This window comes from Panthera pardus, unplaced genomic scaffold, assembly GCF_024362965.1.
Source record: "Panthera pardus isolate Hobbes unplaced genomic scaffold, ASM2436296v1 HiC_scaffold_17, whole genome shotgun sequence".
NCBI lineage: Eukaryota > Metazoa > Chordata > Mammalia > Carnivora > Felidae > Panthera > Panthera pardus.
Window position 1 is genome coordinate 42,483,277 of NW_026526732.1, and position 18,413 is coordinate 42,501,689.

The window sequence follows — 18,413 nt, forward strand, 5'->3', positions numbered from 1 at the left end:
AGCATAACCACACTTAAATGGACTTTGTTCTTAGTCTTTTATCTCCAGGAGGCTCCAGTTTTCAAATTACATCGTCCTTATCTTTTCATGCTTACTTCTCTCATGTACGGATCTACTAAATTACTTAACATTACCTTATTTTAAGCTTTATCGCACATATCGCTAATCTTATATTCCAAATCCAACACTTATGTACTTTATCTTCTCTTAGTTTAACAAATACCCAAAACTGTTATCAATGTTGCACTGAACCTAGCTAATGATGTTGTTTTTAAAGACTCCTGAAGTTTGTGAATCTTATTTGCCTAAATCATCAAAACTAATGGAAATGTCTTTGATAATTGTGAATAGATGCAATAAAAGTTTTAAAAATCACACAGGATATAGATTGCTCTCCTTATACTAAATTAAAACTTTATTGAATAAGGAACACTCTCCAGAACACATGATCTGATGGACAAGGTCTACATTACATGCAACGAAGCTGAACGTAACAGTAGTTTAACATGGAATGTCAAACCAATTAGTATTTTTCATTGTACAAAATTGTTTACGTAGCTGACACGCAAGAAGAAAAGTATGATGCTCTGCATTTTCATGAATCATCTCTGATGAGTTTTAAGAAGACATTTGAAGAAACTGGTAGATTTCTTTAGGGTAGATTTCAAATAAATTAGTTACATGTGTACTACTGAAACCTCTTGTCAACCTCTCTTGCATTCCAAATAAAGTCTTAGTGCAAACATCAAAGTTGCTGGTCACTCCAAAAGACTGTCAAACTCATAACAGAATACAAGTTCTGAACTAATGTGTATTAAGTAGGACAAAACCAAGGATACCAGTTACTGCGAAATTCATTTAGGCACACTTAAAAGCCCACTCTAAGCATTTCTTCTAAGTGTCTCACATTAATTACTAAAGCCTGTTTACAGTACTAAAATTCTATCATTCAAGCATTCATGATTACACTTCAGAAAAAGAAAATCATTCATTTCAGCAATAGCATTACTGCTATATTCTAAAAAAAGAGAAAAAGGAAAAAAAATCATAATTAACAATACCAGTATCCATAATAGGATACATGGGGGGAAAAAAAAAACCACTTAGGGGGAAAAAAAAGTGTGCTTTACTTGCACAGCAGGAATTATAGAATGTAAACACCATATTGGCCCACACCACAAAATCCATGAGAAAGGCTCAAATTTGAACACTGTGTATGCATTATTTTCAAATCTGTATTTGTGAGTTTATACTGCATCTGCTTGTACCAATATATGACGAGTAAAACACACTCTTCCACACACTTACACATATAAGTGATTGTTAAATATTGAGCATGGCTTGCTTCCCTGACTCTAATTCAAAAAATGCTAAGTGACATCCCAACTGTTTTCAAAATGTTTACAGAAACCACTAAATGAATGTGAATAGTAGCTGAGGAATGATGAAACAGTGATGGCAGTTACATGTCACAACTAGATGTAAAAGAAATAATGTCCATATGACTGGCCGAGATTTGAAAATGCGATGGAAAGTCTCTTTCTGTGGGCCTCGTCTGGACTTTTAACTGATACCAAGAATAACAAATATAGTATCTCAAGTCCACTGACACCTGGAGGGTCAGGCCTAGAAAGCTTACCTTCAAAGTGCAAATTTTAACAATGGAATGTTTTAGCAGGGACATAAGGACAATCCTCCAACTTTTTCTTGATAAAAAGAAACAAGATGTCCAGGAAGCATTTTTTTTTTTTTTCCTGGTCAAAGTTATTTCAGTTTCATGGTAGAATAAAAAAAGTACTTATCCAAAAATATCACCCACTCTTTCACATACACAGAACTATTCTTAGGGGTGTGTGGGGGGAGAAAAAGCCCTTAGCTATGTATCACCTAATGCAACTTATATTTAGAACTACAGTTCTTTGAATCAACTACATTAAATACCAACATGTACCTCCCTTATCCCCTCCCTCTCCACCCACCTATCCCAAATACCCCCAATGAACCTAGGTATTCTAATGTCTTTGTGTTTTCTAAGCCTCATGAGGAAGGCTGTTGAGTACCACCTGCAATGGAACAAAATGAACACCTAAGGTGCACTTTCGACAGCACCTTTTCTCTTCTCCACAAGTGAGCGGAATCTCGATGCTCTCAAGCCTGGATCTAGATCTCCAGGTCATCAGGCCGAGGTCGGCTGCTGGCACGGCTGCTGGCTCTGCTGGAAGGTCGCTGGTCCACAATGGCTAGTGGTTGCAGTTCGTGCCCAGTAGCTAGTTTTTTGGAATTCTGGTTGTCATCAGGGAAATCAAAAGGCTGTGCATGGGAGTTGGAGATGGTGCTTCCCGCCTGCCCCATTCGATTTTGTTCTGCACTGTAATTAGCCCAGTTTTGCTCACTTGCTTGTTTGTTGTAATTGCGGCAGGAAGAATTGTTTCTATCTCCGGTAACCAGCTTGTACCCAGGAGGAGACATGGGTGAGAGGGGAGCAGTTGGTGAGGAGCAGCCATTGAAGTAGGCATATTTCGGAGATCCACATTCTTTTGAGGGGCTCAGTGGGCCAGTGGTAGCATGGTAAGGATCGCTCTTCCCCTTCACACGATCCTTAACACCCTTGAAGAAGACATAGAAGAGTTCGATGATGTTCAAGGCAAGAGACACCAAGGACACTACCAGCATGAAGATGATGAAGATGGTTTTCTCTGTGGGACGAGAGAGGAAGCAGTCTACTTGATGAGGGCAGGGATCTCTTTTGCAGGTGTAAACGGCACTCAGGCTGAATCCATAGATGTACCACTGGATCAGCAAGAAGGCCACCTCAAAGACAGACTTGAAGAGGATGCTGATGATGTAGGTTCGCAGCAGGCCCCCTCGCATTTTCACCTTGCCGTGCTCTTCAATACCATACTTGAATTTCTTGATTTCAATCTGCTTCAAGTGCATCTCCACATTGACACCATCCGTTTGGGCAACTTTGAGTTCTTCCTCTTTCTTGTTCAGTTTCTCTTCCTTGCGCATCACGTAGAACACGTGAGCCAGGTACAACAGTGTGGGGACAGACACAAATATGATCTGGAGGACCCAGAAGCGTACGTGAGAGATTGGGAAGGATTTGTCATAGCAGACATTTTCACAACCAGGTTGCTGAGTGTTACAACGAAAGGCAGACTGCTCATCACCCCAGGCCGACTCAACCGCCGTCCCCAGTAGCAGGATTCGGAAAATGAAAAGGACAGACAGCCACACTTTCCCTCCAGCGGTGGAATAGGCTTGAACCTTGTCAAGGAGTTTGCCTAAGGCACTCCAGTCACCCATGTTGCCAGAGCACCACCTGAAAAGAAGCAGAAAGACAACTAAATGATCATAGACTGCAAATTATTAGTTAAAATGTATAACTGTTTTCAGTCAATAGTCAAAATATTATTAAAGTTCTCATATCTTTCTAGCACATCCCTCCCGCCCCTGCCCCGCCAAAAAAGTGCAAACTCTTCCTGTCCCATTTTCCGCCTGCAAAGATGTCTCACAATTTTCTTGAAGTAGCAACAGAGCCGATGTGCCTGGTAAATTGCAATCTTAACTGGCAAAGATGTTACTTGCTCAACCACTGCCCTACCATGTGACTTGAGAAACTGTCTATGCTAAGTGCCTCTGCTTATTTTATCCATCTGATAAGTGACAATAGTTCTCGCCAGATAGGCTTGTGTCTGGATGCATGCCTTAGCAAAATGCTGATGGATGGTATTCAAAAAGTATGGGTATTTAAGAACTGAAGTAAGAACACCCATGAACACATTTATACACAAGCTATTTCCAAACCTTAATGCTATTATACAGCATTTTATTCCTAACTACTCTGAAATGTTTCACCTTGCTATTTCAAGTGTAATTTGTGTATATTCTATATTACGGTCATTTATACTTGTTTCTTCTTAAGCAGTGATTTATGTGGTCCAAAAGTCTGTCTTCTTCCCAGAGAAAAGTATAGTGTACTAAAATACACCATTTTGACACACTGTCATTATATGCAGGGCACTTCTTTCAAAAAAGCAAAGAGTAAATAAATGCACATTACATTTCAAGTAAAAATTCAATTTGTCTCACTCCTATTAGACCACTTTAAAGTGTTATCTCTAGCAAAAATTATTGGTTTTCATCTTTTGATTGCTGTACACTTTCAAGTTCACTTACCAGGCTTTGGGCCCTCAGCCGATATACTAGATTTAACTTCCTATCAATAGCTAGATATCGTAAGCCTAGCACTTCCCCATTGCTGGGGATGAGAAATAGATCCAACTCTGTAGAGATCTCAACATGGATCCCAAAAGTTATTTACATAATTCGATTCATACCTCTGTCAATAGCTCCTTCTTAGGGGTATAGGAAATATTTAACTATTACTAGAGCCACAAGAAGACTTATGATCCCAAGGCCAAGGATTTCTAGGGCACCACACTGGTTTTAAAATTATAATAAAGCTGGATTAAGGCTAGAAATGTTCTCACGCTTTCATACAATCTTAGCAAGGGCTGAAAGCTGGGAAGAAATGAGTAACATTACACGTGGCAGGCATAGAGAATACAGTCTAATTTTCACCAGAGTAGTAAATGGAGAGTTACAAAAGTAAGAAGAGCTCAAAGATTATTTAATAATCAAAAACAAGCTAAGCAAAGTCTTTCCAGGAACTTCCTAATAAATTTTAAACAGTGTAACTGAAAGTAGGATTATATAGGCTTCTTAGAAATAGAAATATGTTCATTATCTGAATATAAAAGCTTCTCATCTGGAATTGAACTATGAGCCACTTTCTCCTTGTAGGAAGTTAATGAAATCCAAGGGAGTCGTCTTCCCCACCATGCAACATTACAGTGCCATCTAATGCCTATCCCTCCAAGGGAAGTGAAGAAATGAAATGGAAATCTGGCTTGGGATTTCCCAGATGGAACAGAGAAGAGACGGCAGATCCGTAAAATGAAACTATGTGCCAGCTATCTAAATCAGCAGTCGATGGGTATCTTTGATGGCAAGAATGCCAAAGAATGCTGAAGGAAGACGGGGAAGTGGGTAGGCAGATCACAGAAGTAATGCTTTTCCGAGGGTCATTAAAAAGGGGGCTTCCCTTCCACTTTTGGGAAGGGCCATTTTAGATTCTGAAGCGACACATTAGACAGTGAAGCTGATGTATGGAAAGAGCAGTCAAAAAAGAACAAAGGGAAAACAAAAAACAAAAAAACAAAGGCTTATAAGGTTACAAAAAGAGTTAGAGTCCAGGGGAGGCTCAAAGTGATAGGAGTAATTTAGCTTTGATGGACAGTTTAATGGTGAAGAGAACATAGAAAAAAAACTACAATTTAGCAGAAAATAGTACACTGGGAATGAAGAAGTACAGTCCATGAGGGTCAAACAAACAAAACAGAATTTTTGGAGCTATATCAGTAGATAGTTTCTATGTGATGATGTGTAAATTGGCCTTAATTCTGTTTGCAGAGAATTACAATATTTTGCCAGTGTCATCTGCTTTTGCTCAATACTCCAATTGCCGGGGGAAAAGGGGACCACAAAAACAATCAACTATAAAATGATAAACTGTCTGCAAACATCTCATCATACTCACCCAATGATGGAGCTCAAGACAAACTTAACATGTTTAGATATTACCAGGCACACTGAAAAGTTGTCATCTTGGTCAGTGCTTCATCATTATTCAAAGTAAAATATGATTATGTAGATGCTTGTGGAAATTAAGTACTATACTAAGTTCCAGTACATATTATGGAAAATAAAACTCAACTTTCATGTAATTCTGAGATTCCCAAAAACAACCCCATAGTGCAACAGTATGTGAATTGGGTCACTGGGCAGTTCACTAGGTAATAGTTCTTTATTAATACACCAGCAACTTAATTGCAAAGTTGTCTTTTCTTTAAGCACCCACGCAGTTGTCATTTGCATTAATGAGTTATTCTCTTTCATCTGAATAAGATGAATTATCCAATTGGACACCCAGTATCCTGTAACCTGTCATTACCACTCTCACAGAGACCATCAGATAATGTTTAATGCGATGGCTTATAATGCTTGTGATTTTCAAGGAGAGGTAACAAAAATAGTTACTTTTTCTGGTAGTTGTTCACTTTGTTTTGAGTCAAAAGTTCTATCAACTAGTTGACCCTCTACCCCATTAGTATTTTCATTTTTCCAAATCTTAGTTAAAAAATTAATATTTTTTAAATAAAGAATGGGCATAATTATGTTTACTGAATCCCTGGCATTGATTTACAGACTGTATACCTCATTCATATCTACCATCATAAGACAGGTATATTCCTTATGTGATACAGGAGAAAAACACAGGAGCTGAGTGTACTTCATGTATATTCATGCCTTCACCTCTAGGTTCCCAAGCTGGGACTTTATATGTAGAATAAGGTCTAGGTTAAGGAGTTAATGCAAAATTTTCATTAGAAGCAAATGCTTGACAGCAGCTGGATCATCCTTCTTGTCTTCTGTGTACCATGTCAGGTCAGGTCACATTTTTTCCTGTTGCTCTTTATGGCCCTCTAGACTAGAGGCCAAAAGCCACGGGCATCCAAGCATGACCTCTCCAAGGACCCCCTGGACCCTCTGCAGTGGTTCCTGAACCACAATCATTTGGTAACATTTGTTGAAAATATACATTCCTGGCACTCACCAGCCTGACTTAATCTGATTGGGGGGTGAGGGGCAGGAGGGGAGTGCAGGGAAATTAGTTTTTGGTTTTGGTTTTTGGTTGGGTTTTTTCGGTGTTTATTTTCTTTTTTAAAACAAATGCACCAGGTGATTCTGAAGTTTCAGGCCAGGAGGCAAACAATGGTTCCTTGACATTTTTGGTGCTTATTCAAAATATTTAGGATTGGAGAAATGTTAGAAGAGCAGAAAGGAGAAGAAAATCTAAAAAGGCCAAAGGGGTGGTCCGGGATGAGGAGCAGAGGCTCTCTGGGCATCTGGGAACTGAGCTCCCCCTTCACTGAACCACCCTGTGTCACTCTACTTCCATCAGATGCTCCCCAAGAGCGTAAAGATCCAAACACTTGATTCAAAATGAAAAGAAAGCTTCAATTTTAAATTACTTTTGAGTGTCCCTTTTGCCAGGCCCTTAAAAACAAATCACCACGCCAAAGCTGTAGTCAAGTCGCTCCATGTCATTAATGCCCTAGTAATTGTTAGGAAAATTAGAAAATATTTTCATTTTGATTTTAGAGAATTTCACAAGTGACAGCTGTAATGAGTTTAGAGTAGGGACTTAAGTAAAGTTAAATAGGATTAAGAACTAAAGTGAGACTTGATATCGATCACCTTTCAGTGATTGAAAGTAAGCACTTAAAGGAAAAATAAAATCACACGGGCTAAAAATGTGTAAGAAAATGACTATAGAAGTGCCTGATAAAAATCATGTCATAGATTTATCTGGGGGAAAGGGTAATGCAGTGCGTGTGTTTAATATACTAAGACCAAAAAATTTTAAGCCACTCAAGCTAAAATGTAAACGCTCCTGAGGTTTTTAACTTTTCTAAGAACCCCTGTCCCTTGCAGTAAACGTTCTTGACTGAGCTCAGTTGCGACCATTCCTCTACAGTCACAACAGCCAGATGTTCTTTGGTAATATTCATATCCACACATAATTAACATAACTGACATTCATACTGTCAGCAAATACTATAGGCTTTATCTTCCCCCAAAACCCAGACTGACGGAGTCTCCCCACCACTTAGCCTGATCTCAGCCATCATCACCTCCTCAGGTTTCAGGTCACTAGCCTAGTCACCCTGCTTGCCAAACTATTCTCCTCCAACAGCCAGCCAATCTTGAAAGAAAGATCAAGTTGATCTGCCTTGATCAGCTCTGCTCTGTCTACGCAGTTCACTTTGTCACATCTGTAGGTCTCAGTTCTGGTCTCACTTCATCAGCCAGCCCTCCAGTCCTGTCACTTCCTATTTCCCTTTGTCCTGTTTTTGTTTCTTTAATGGTCTTTAGCTCTACTTGACAGGTTTTATATGTATTTACCTGTCTGTTGTTTGTCTCTCTCCAGGACAAGGACTTATTACCGTCTGTTTTCCTCAATCAGAATGCAAGCTCCACAAGGGGGTTTGTCCACTGTGGTCTCCACAGTACCCAAAAAGGCACCAGGTTCCATTCACCAGTCTTGTTGTTTACTACCTCTTTGGGATTCTCTTACATATATCCCAAATTTCTGAAGTTTCAAACTAATTTTTTCTTTACATTAGTTTCATAGTATTTAAAAAAAAAAGTACTTGTCAGCATCTCATATGCAGACATTAAATTTTCAAGTGATAATTGCTAAAACAGAAAACTGTCTGTTGAAACAATATGCTTCAAATGACTCCTGAGCAAGCAATAAGGACTGATGTAAGTAAAAAGGTTCCTTAACAAAGAGCTTCTTGAATTTATTACACAGCACAGTAATTTGGGATTCTTGCAGAACTGCGTCAGGTATCAGAGATGTTTATTCAGTCTATTATGTTGTTACAGGTTAAGATATTAAACAACAAACTTGTGTTGTCATCCCCCTTCTGCTGTATTCTCACTCTGTACACTACGTGATGAGAATAAATAACACCACAGTGCCGAGAATAAGTAACACCATAGTGTCTTGCCCATTTCAACTTGTTTTTACTTCAAGAATGACAAATCTTGAGGTAGGGCTGGGGCTCTGAAGGGGAAGAGCAGCAGCTGATATTAACCCTGGTTCACATAACACCTCTAAGTAGCCTGAGTCTATGCAGGCATTGAATGATTTGAATCCAGTACCATGGTAAATATTCCCAGTTCATTAAATAATACACAACCTTTGCTTCCTCCTATCTGCAGGATTAGCCTAACTCTGTAGTGTATCAAACCTATTCCATTTAAATACCTATTCTATTTAAAAGGAAGCATACAATTATATTTCCTCAGCTTTCATGTGAGCATAGAACTGTGTAGTTTTGGGGGGGACAGGAGCTACAAGACTTTCTTTCCTTGGTTCCCTCTTCACCACATAGTCAACCTACATCAGCCTCCATAGAACAATGAGATGAGATAGGGGTTGAGGGACTCCAAAGATAGTATGATACCTATCACACAGAGACCCCCCCCCCCCCAGTTCAATGGCTACCACTCAACTCCCCCACTAACAGGAGTGCCTCATGGTCACTTTAGGGATGCCAGAAGAAAAACCTTAACTAAGTCAGAAGCTGCAGGCTGAAAGCCATGTTCTTCTACTGTGAGGTGAGACAAAACAAAACACAACTTCTGTAAGTTCTTGGTGTTCTCCTCCACTTACCTCCAAATTGACTATTTTTATTGAACAGCCTGGTTATTTTGTCATCACATAAATACACCATTAGGGTACTCACAAGTGTATTGATTAAGAACAGTCTGTTTTCTTCAGTAAGCACTGAATAAGATAACTCCTGCACATGAAAGCTCATAGTAAGAGCTAATAAAGTTTAGCTAGTATTCTTTAAAAGATCTTTAGATATAGATATAGCTCATTTATTTTATCTTGGAGTATTTTTTTAGCAAAATAGCAGCTAGGAAATGATTAACATTTTCCAAATGGTAATCAATTAGTTTTTAAGATGCTCTTGTAATGATTACAATATTGCTATTTTAGCAATTCCCTACAGATCTAGAAGGAAGAATTTACCCTTTATCAGCTGTTAAGGAAAAAAAGAAAAAAATCATGAAGAACATCTCCTGTCTTTGTTTCTATTTGAAGGCATCTTCCTCAAATAATTAAAAGAGCCATATTCTATAGAATGTATCTAGCTCACAGAAGTTGGTTTAAAAAAACAAAACAAACAAAAAACCCCCATCCCATTTCTACATTACTCTGAATTTTAAACATTCCATAAAATCTGTATTTTCTAGAAATTACTTAGAAAGCTAGGGAAATTCAAATATGGACATTATGGAAAATTTTAAGGCTAAAGTCATTGATATACATATCTCACCATGGTTTGTGTTTTCATTTTGGCAAAAAATAATATGTACATACATAAATGGTGAATTTAGACAGGCAAAGTGAAAAATTTAGGTAGTTATCACAAGGACCCAAAAAACAAAACAAAACAAAACAAAAAAAACCCCCACACAACCACCACCACAGAATTCACACAATTAACCTCCCATGAAGGAAAAACTCTGGGGATTTTTTTTAAACTGGACTTACCTATATTGAATATTGACCTTAATCATAAACACTAGATAACTACTTTTCCCTTCAGAGCTGAACTGGTATCTGTGGATAAGCTCCAAAAATCTATTCAAACAACCTAGAATCTTGGAGGGAAGTCAGAACAGGAAAGGTGGAGTAGAAGGTATTAATCACTGGTGACTTTCCTATCATTCTCTTCCCTCGGGTATCATATATAAAAGGCTCTGAGACTTCATACCAAGCTACACCTCTGGATATTATAAAAGAAAGGAAGGAATGCACTGTATCATGAGTTTCCATCCTTCTCTACGCAGGAATTGGAAACATCTAACTAAGAAAACAACTTTCAGTATCTGAAAACGCACCCTTTAAAGATGCTTGCTAGAGAGTATCTTTGGAACCTTGTTTCCCGGAGTCAGCAATGAAGGAATCACACGGGAAAGGCTGAGAAATCCAGTGGATGGGGCAGCTGTGGTGATAAATTCTAAAAGGCATTAGAAAAATGTGGAACCTGTTTAAAATGTGAAGAAAGTAGGAGCACAGCAGTACCACTGCATTTTCCACGCAAAGGACAGGTGACAGCTATACCCCTGACTTTGGGAAGTACAAAGCATCACACACATTGCCAGGACAGAATGTACTCCTGTTACTGGTATAATTTCCAGTCAATTCGGCCTACCTAGAAAAATTACACTTCCGAGTTATTTTCTAACCAGTTTATTTCATTATGTGAGATGGAATTAATGAGACTTCTGCATTAATACTGGCTTTTATTTTCAACAATCTTCGTACAGAAAGTAAAAATCAGGCTTCCTTAAGAAATATCTATTCTTCAAATTGCAACGGAACACTTGGTGATCAAGTGTGCCCAATTTTCGGGGGGGGTGGGGTGAGATTAAGCATGTTTTTACTACTAACTTGGTTCGTGAAGCAAAAGAAATTAAACTCATTTCCAAATAAAACCAAATCTATTTTACCAACAATTTATAGGTCTCCTCTTCCCACCCCCACTTAGCACTTGTAAAGAGAGATACAGACTTGCCCCAGGGTGAGGGTGAGTGTGAGGCTGGTCAAGGGGAGATTATGATAAACTTTATCAGAAACGCTCAGTAAACATTTGGATGCCTAAGTGGATTTATGGGCAATCCGCTGCTCGGAACTCAAGGTTTGAGTTTCCGAATCCTGTACTGATTCGCCTCTGGACACGTCATTAGCTCTTTCCTCATTTCATTATGTTCCCCCCCCACACCCCCCCCTTCCCATTCTTGGGAAGTTTCGAGAACTTGCAAGAGTTACAAGTGCAATATGAGCACGGTAATCCCCGAGGTACTCAGACTGCTTTACCAACGTTTACACAGTAGGACTCAGAAAAAAAGGGGAGGGGGGGAGAGGGAAGGGAAATTGGATTGACACGTTTAATTGAATTAATCGTTTGCTCTTCTTCTACCATTTGGCACGCAGTCCATCTGCCCCCGCTCTGCTCCCCCTCCCCTTCCTTTTCAGTGGCGGAACGAGGACCTGCGCTCGGTTTGGCTGGTAAGGATTTCAGGGAAATGTCTTAGCAAACCTCTCCAAACCCCGGAGCTCCGGCAGCGCAGGAGCCCGGAGCGAGCCCGACAGATGCTAAGATGGCAGAGGCGCCCCGCGCCACCCCCCACCCCGCCCCTGGCCTCCGCAGAAGCTTTCATTTTTATTTGCTTTTCAGCATTCGCCGGTGCAAATACTTCAAACTGTAGGGTCGCACTAAGAATTTAAACTAATTACTTTGGCCTGTGAAGTGTGAACAAAATCCTTAGCAAGCACCAAAATGCATGGTTGCATTTCTGGATAACAGAATGTGTTACCAATAGAGCATTTAAGGAACTGAACCCTTTAAAATAACAAATCAACATAATCACTGCCTACTGGCAGCACCCAAGCTGCTCCAACCCAAAGTCGCCCCAGAGCTCTGAAGTCTGTTACAGGTTCGGACGGACTTAAGAGGGGCATGAGTCGGGGGGGGGGGGGGGGGGGGGGGTGGCGGCTAGCTCCCTTAAGGCGATGTTTAAGAAATTTTATTTTATTTCATATTCTTTCTAGGAGTTTCAGTGTTAGGAGACGGTTTTGAAAATGCATCCTGGCATTCACTTTTTTCTAAAAGTTTCTTCCCTTCAAATGCTTTGTGAGTAACCACCCATTCAAGGGATTTCATCTGCTGAATTGCCAACGTGGTCGAGTAAAAAAGGTGCTTCTCCTAGGGTCTCAAATCTTTCCAAAGTGGTTGCTAACATAAAGTAACTATTTGTTTTAAAAACCTCAATATTACAACTCTGATTTTTATATCTTTTTGTTTACTGAGGAAAATTCTAGGAAGGGACCACGTGGAAGTCAAGTAACCGCAAGGTCTTAACAAAGCACTTTGTTAAGAAGTTTGCTTTGCAGGGCTATAGAACATCAATCAAGATTTACATATGAAAAAGCACACAGTGTAGAATTCTATAGCAAGCACGCTAAGCAAATTTGCACTTTGATTTTTGTGATGTTGTCAGTCAAATCCCCAACCCAGGCCACCCCCCCCCACCCCAAGTTACAAAGCACCTAGACTATTATCGACTCCAGAAAAAAGAAAAATTATACTCTAAAATGAAGAACCAAATATCCAGTAAACTAGTGCTTCATTCCAATTGGAAAAGTTTGAATCTTATTTTACCTGTTGCATTGTTAGGAACTTTTCAACAGTCAAGAAAATAAATACTGAACGCTCAATTTTAAATTTAAAACTACAGACACATTTTCAAGTTCACCATTCCATTTACAGTACCATATCAAAGCTCCATTTAATAAATTTTCAAACTTTAGAAAACTTTTACTTAGAAAAAGAAACGAACAGGTAAAGTATTTTTTTAACTTACTCTTTCTCTTAAAAGAAGTAGGCACGCCAAGTGATTGAACTCCTTGGAGGATGAAGTAAAATGAAAAAGCAAGTTCAGGCACTCAGACCTGTCTATTTAAAGTTTAAAAGTCTGCTGCTGCTTGGTACTTTCTTCACTCCTTCCCCCTAATGAAAGAAAAGTGCTGATACCTCGTAAAAGCTTTTTTCTAATTGGAGCACAGAGCTTTTAAAAGTTTCAAGCCACTGACTCAACGAGGAGGAGGGGCTGAAGAAGGGGAGGGGCAGAGGAAAGGCGGGGAGGAGAGTGGAGGGGAGGCCGGTGGACGTGGAAGGGTTGGGGAGAAAAGGCACTGAGGAATAGCCAGGTTGAGATCAAGTTGTAGTTTAAATTTGCTGACGAGAAAAATGGAAGAGCATTAGAGGCGTGAATGTCACTACTTGTAGTTACTCTTTATAGATAGCAATTACTGGTTTTAGTGCTTGTTTCACCAAAAGTCCAGGGATAATAAAAAGTTCTCTATAATATTACAATCTTTTCTAAAATTATATATATTGCATGTTTTGTGTTGCAGTAAATAAAAATGGTGGAACAGAGTATAGCCAGTGCAGACTTGTTTCATATTGGCCAAGGTGTGTGAAGTTAAAGGTGGGTGTGGGTTATTTGATGATCTAATTCCTTTCCTCTTAAGTGGGGACAATTAACAAAGGAAATGGTGGGATGGGAGACAGACATTGCAAAAATGAATATACATGGTGGTATGCTCATCCCAAATCTACCTTCCAACCCCCCTCCCCCAACTGCTTTGAATTTTTACTCTTTCCTTCAGTGTAGCAAAAACTATATTTATAACTGTATTATATATAAAATATTTTAATTTTGAAATTGTGGTATCTGACCTGTATCAGATCTTTGAGGAACTGAAAATTTATAGTATCTCGGTCCCATTCATGGCAACACATTAAAAATCAATATCTTCTGTAGTGAGATGTCAGGATTTTTTTTTAATGAAGTACTCATATGATAAGTTGGCATTAAGTGGGTCCCCAAATTATTGACCCTCCTGGTGGCCATCTCCCTCTCCTAAACGCACTGTAGAGTTTTCTGCCCAATGACAGTAAAGCTGTGCATATAATTTTTGTGTATGTGCATAGAATTTTTATGTGATTTTCCTCCACTTCTATGGCCTTCCCTCTTTGGCGCTCTGCATTAATGTTTATAATAACCTGAGTCATGTTGCCTCATTCTTAGAGTGGATAGCTCTTTTGAGGACTCCCCAGATGCCATACCAGAGGGCTGTGGTAGGACAATTCCCCATAAACAGGCTTCAGTGATGCTCCTGAAGTTGGGCAGGGAAATCTCTTGGCCATTATTTTCTGGAAACAAAGCAAACTCATCCAGCCTTGATATTCCTTACTGTTTTCTCAGTAATACGAATACCAAGAAAAAGGAGATGAGAAATATTTCTTGACAGATACATTTCCCTAAATATACTTTCATTAAAATGATTAGAAAATACCTTTTGAAATGTTGTAGTTTTAAGACACAATTTTACTCTCGTTTGCTGGGCTATACTATTTCCAAGTGTACATGTTCTTTAAGTTAAAGAAGGGAAATAAAGAAATTGAAATCTAACTTTCTTGTCTCCAAGGTCAGCAGCCCATGAATATGTTTTGGTCTTGTATTTATATTGTCCTTTCCTTTAAATGAGCCTAAGGTGTTGTCCTAACTAAAAATTATTTTATTCAATTCAGAACACATTCTGAATTCTCTTTATTATAAGAAAATCTGTTTTTCCTCTTGAAAAAAAGAAATCTATGCTTCATTTAGTTTACATAACTATGTGTTTTACCTTAGTGAAATTGTTTATCAAGTACAATTATTACTGAATTTGTCCATTTTATTTAAAAAATTTATTAAAATGCTAATTCAGAATTAGTTTCATGACCGAACAATTATGATTATTTTATAACAGGGTTTTTTAAATGAAAAATTGTGATCTTTTTCAATTATGTTTTGTTAGGCATATGAAAGAATATTGATGTCTAAGTATTCTGCTACCTTTTCTTCTTAATCTATGCCTCTATGACCAACTTGAAATAAGACTAAAGAACTTCTTTATACAAAATTAAGTTATTCACGGATATCACTTGAACCATTTTCTAAGCCAAAAAGATTAGCTAAAGCATGAGCCAGTAATTAAATATTCTCTTAACATATGGAATATACTATATCTCTTATCTCTAAAATTATTTTCATGTGATCCTTCATAAAAGACACGCTATGTGATTTTCTCTTCTTTTGGAATAATTCTACCAAAATGTGATCCAATAAGTAATAATACTCAAGGGGCATTGCGTTACTATGGATGGCTTCCCTGTTAGAACACCAACAACGCAGTTTTCTCTCATGAACACCTACCAGCATCTCCAAATGCCTGGTAGTAACTCCTATTATACTTCGTACTCTAGCAGTGCTGATGTTACATTTTGAACCATAATGTACTTTTATACAGAATCTCACTTATCTGATCTTAGAATCTTGTCTCAATTGAAATGTTTTGTAAAAAATTGTGGGACAGGTTTTTTTTAAATATGTTTTTCTCAAATTCTCAGAAATATTAATGCCATTTCATTAATATAAACACTGACTTCCCAGCACCACATCTTCTGAGATTGCCAGGTCTTGTCTCTGCAGAAGAAATGGATGCACTCTGATTTGCTAGTGAGGCAATACTGCTCTTAAGGGATGAGGGACAGTCATTTATAGTTCCTGTCATCTGCATGGCTTCTTTAGGCCCCACCATGGGCCGGGGCTTAGAGCCTACTTTATCCATGTTGCCCTGTGTGTTGAAAAATGCACATTATTGGCACAGTGGCAAGCAGACTCTTATTCAGAACTGTGAAAAAGATTTCTTAATATGGGAGCCAAATGTATTTTTGGATATTTACCTTTGTTCCTAAATACCAGTTTCTGAAATTTTAAGAGATGAATGGATTAGTTTTTAAGCACTTTCAATGCCTATCTCACATAAACTGTGGTGGATTACTCACTTCAATGAGTAGCATAAACATTCAAAAGTAATTGATGGCTGCAGATTGGAGACTAGTGAAGAGAATATGGTAATGGTAGGTGAGTGAGTTATAAGAAGTTGAACTAGGGTTCTAGGAGTAAGAAAGATAAAGGGAAATCGAATTATCAGAGCTTAATGACAGATTGAATGAGGAGAACAAGGGAAAGAAGGTATGGAAGCAGAGACTGGAGTTTTGATTGGGAAAATGTTGGTAACAAAAAGAAGTCTGGAGGAGGAACTGATTTGCTGAAAGAGATGTAATGATTTTGGCTTGGAATATTTTAGCATGAAGAAGTGAAACATCTAAGTAAAGATATCTCACTGGCAATTTAAAACATGGGCTACGGAGTTCAGGTTAAAATTGTTGTAAGATTTGGTTTTATACTCATAGAATTGATGTTTGAAACAACAGGTATACATGAGATTACCAAGAGATATGATGATTTGGGCTAAGTGCCAAAAAGCACACACACAGCCTGAGTGGATTTCCAAATAAATAGCTTGAAAAAAGAGGCAATGTAGAATCTGGGAAAGAGAAGGGTATTTAAAATGACCACAGGGGGTTATTTGTAAGGAAAATATCACTTGAGTACTGGGGAGGGTCTCAACTTTGAAAAAAGTACAGTTATTCCTTTAAACCAACAGTGAATGCAGAACACGGAGGGAAAAAAATATACACATTTTGAGGCGAAGAGTATGAGCATTAGGAAGCTGGGGATTGAAGATAATTTTTCAAGGTGGTGAGGTTATCAGCTGACTCCAAATGAAGAGCAAATTGAGCAGAGTTGAAGTTTGCCATACCTCTGGGGGATTCTGAAGACAGCTGTAGATGAATAAAAAGATTATCTAAGACTGGGAGGGTCTAGGATGATTATGTATTGGAGTAAGATGGCATTGTTTTATTGCTTTCCTTTCTTTAGCATCAGAATAATCCCTTCTATGCACCAAATTTCCATTTTATCTAACATTTATTGGACAGTAAGGAAGCAGAAAAAGTTAATTTGAACCTCAATAGTATGCAAGTTCTACCTAAATTGGTAAAACCAGCCTTAAAATGTGCTTTTAATGTGACTGTTGATCAATCATATTTCCTTTAGAGTAACGAAAATTTCCCAACATATTTGCTGACTTGTGCTAGAATCCGTTTTCAATAGAGTTCTGGGGTCTGACAATTGGCTTCATAACTCCAGAGAATTCACTTAGCCTAGACTTGCTTCCTATTTATTTAGCATTCTATCATCCTTGAGAGAGATTTAAGGATCAAAGTTGGTCTCAACTTGGGTAAAATCTGAACTTATTCTGACAGATAGCCCACACCTATCTTCAAGTGAATCTTACTGTGAGGCTACACACACAAAAAGATTTGTCAAGGGAAGAATTATTTTGTTTTGTTTTGTTTGGTTTGGTTGTTTAATGGGAAAGAGCCCCAGCCAGTAGATAAATATGTCTTTGGCTCCACCTTCTGTACAAAGTGAAAACGAACATCATCAGAAGTAACGTAAATTATTTAATACTTTCACTTAAAAAAAATCAGCTTTTTAAAAATTAAGCTTAATTTTATGATCATTTGTGAATGTTTATATTCCTTCAGCAAATATTTCCTATGTCTGAGGAACTATGCTAGTAAGGATGTTTTAGTTATGCATTGAAAACAAAAACAGTATTAGGTTGAAATTCATTCAGCTTTATGGTTTGAGTTTTCTTTAACTGAATTTTGAAAAAAGAAGCAAATAATGCTTGGGTAAAAAATATTTATATTTTAAGGAACGTGTTCTTTTCCTCTACGTTCTACAGGGGGTTGCTATTTTTAAGCATCCTATTAATGGCACGCCCACTTAAAAAAATTACCAGAAGCAAAGCTAGAGGTTTTGTATCTGAAACTATTGATTTAGCACATATGCTAGTTTACGTTAAGGAGACACAATAAAGCATTTGAACAGACTGACAATTGACTGCTCTAACAAACTTAAATCAGCTAAATATCATCTAACAAATGAGAAAATTATTTTAGGGCAAAGAAAATGAACATTATTTCATTAATTAAAAATCATTCATCAAAGTAGTTATCTCATCAACATAATCATTCACCATCATGTTATATTTGGCATTGTACTAAATGCAATGGAATTTTGGAGAACAGAGAGTATTTTATAAGTGCAGGTGATTCCTTTATATGAAAAATGTTTGCAAACAAGAGCATAAACAAACACATAGTTATAATAACAATTAATGCACAAAATTATTTGTATGTGTGTTGAGTTGATGCCAAAGGAAAGGAAAA

General features: G+C 38.0%; 1 protein-coding gene across 1 annotated transcript; it reads right to left on the reverse strand.

Annotated features, from left to right (window-relative positions):
- Positions 1 to 392: 392 nt before the first annotated feature.
- Positions 393 to 13,277, reverse strand: GJA1 (gap junction protein alpha 1). The gene is made up of 2 exons (XM_019418227.2): positions 13,081 to 13,277; positions 393 to 3,325 (listed from the first exon to the last, which is right to left on the reverse strand). The coding sequence occupies exon 2, from the start codon at positions 3,307 to 3,309 to the stop codon at positions 2,161 to 2,163; it is 1,149 nt and encodes a 382-aa protein (XP_019273772.1). The 5' UTR covers positions 3,310 to 3,325; positions 13,081 to 13,277; the 3' UTR covers positions 393 to 2,160.
- Positions 13,278 to 18,413: the final 5,136 nt, after the last annotated feature.

Coding starts and splice junctions, on each gene's coding strand:
- GJA1 (XM_019418227.2), bottom strand. CDS start 3,309: ATGGGTGACTGGAGTGCCTTAGGCAAACTCCTTGACAAGGTTCAAGCC.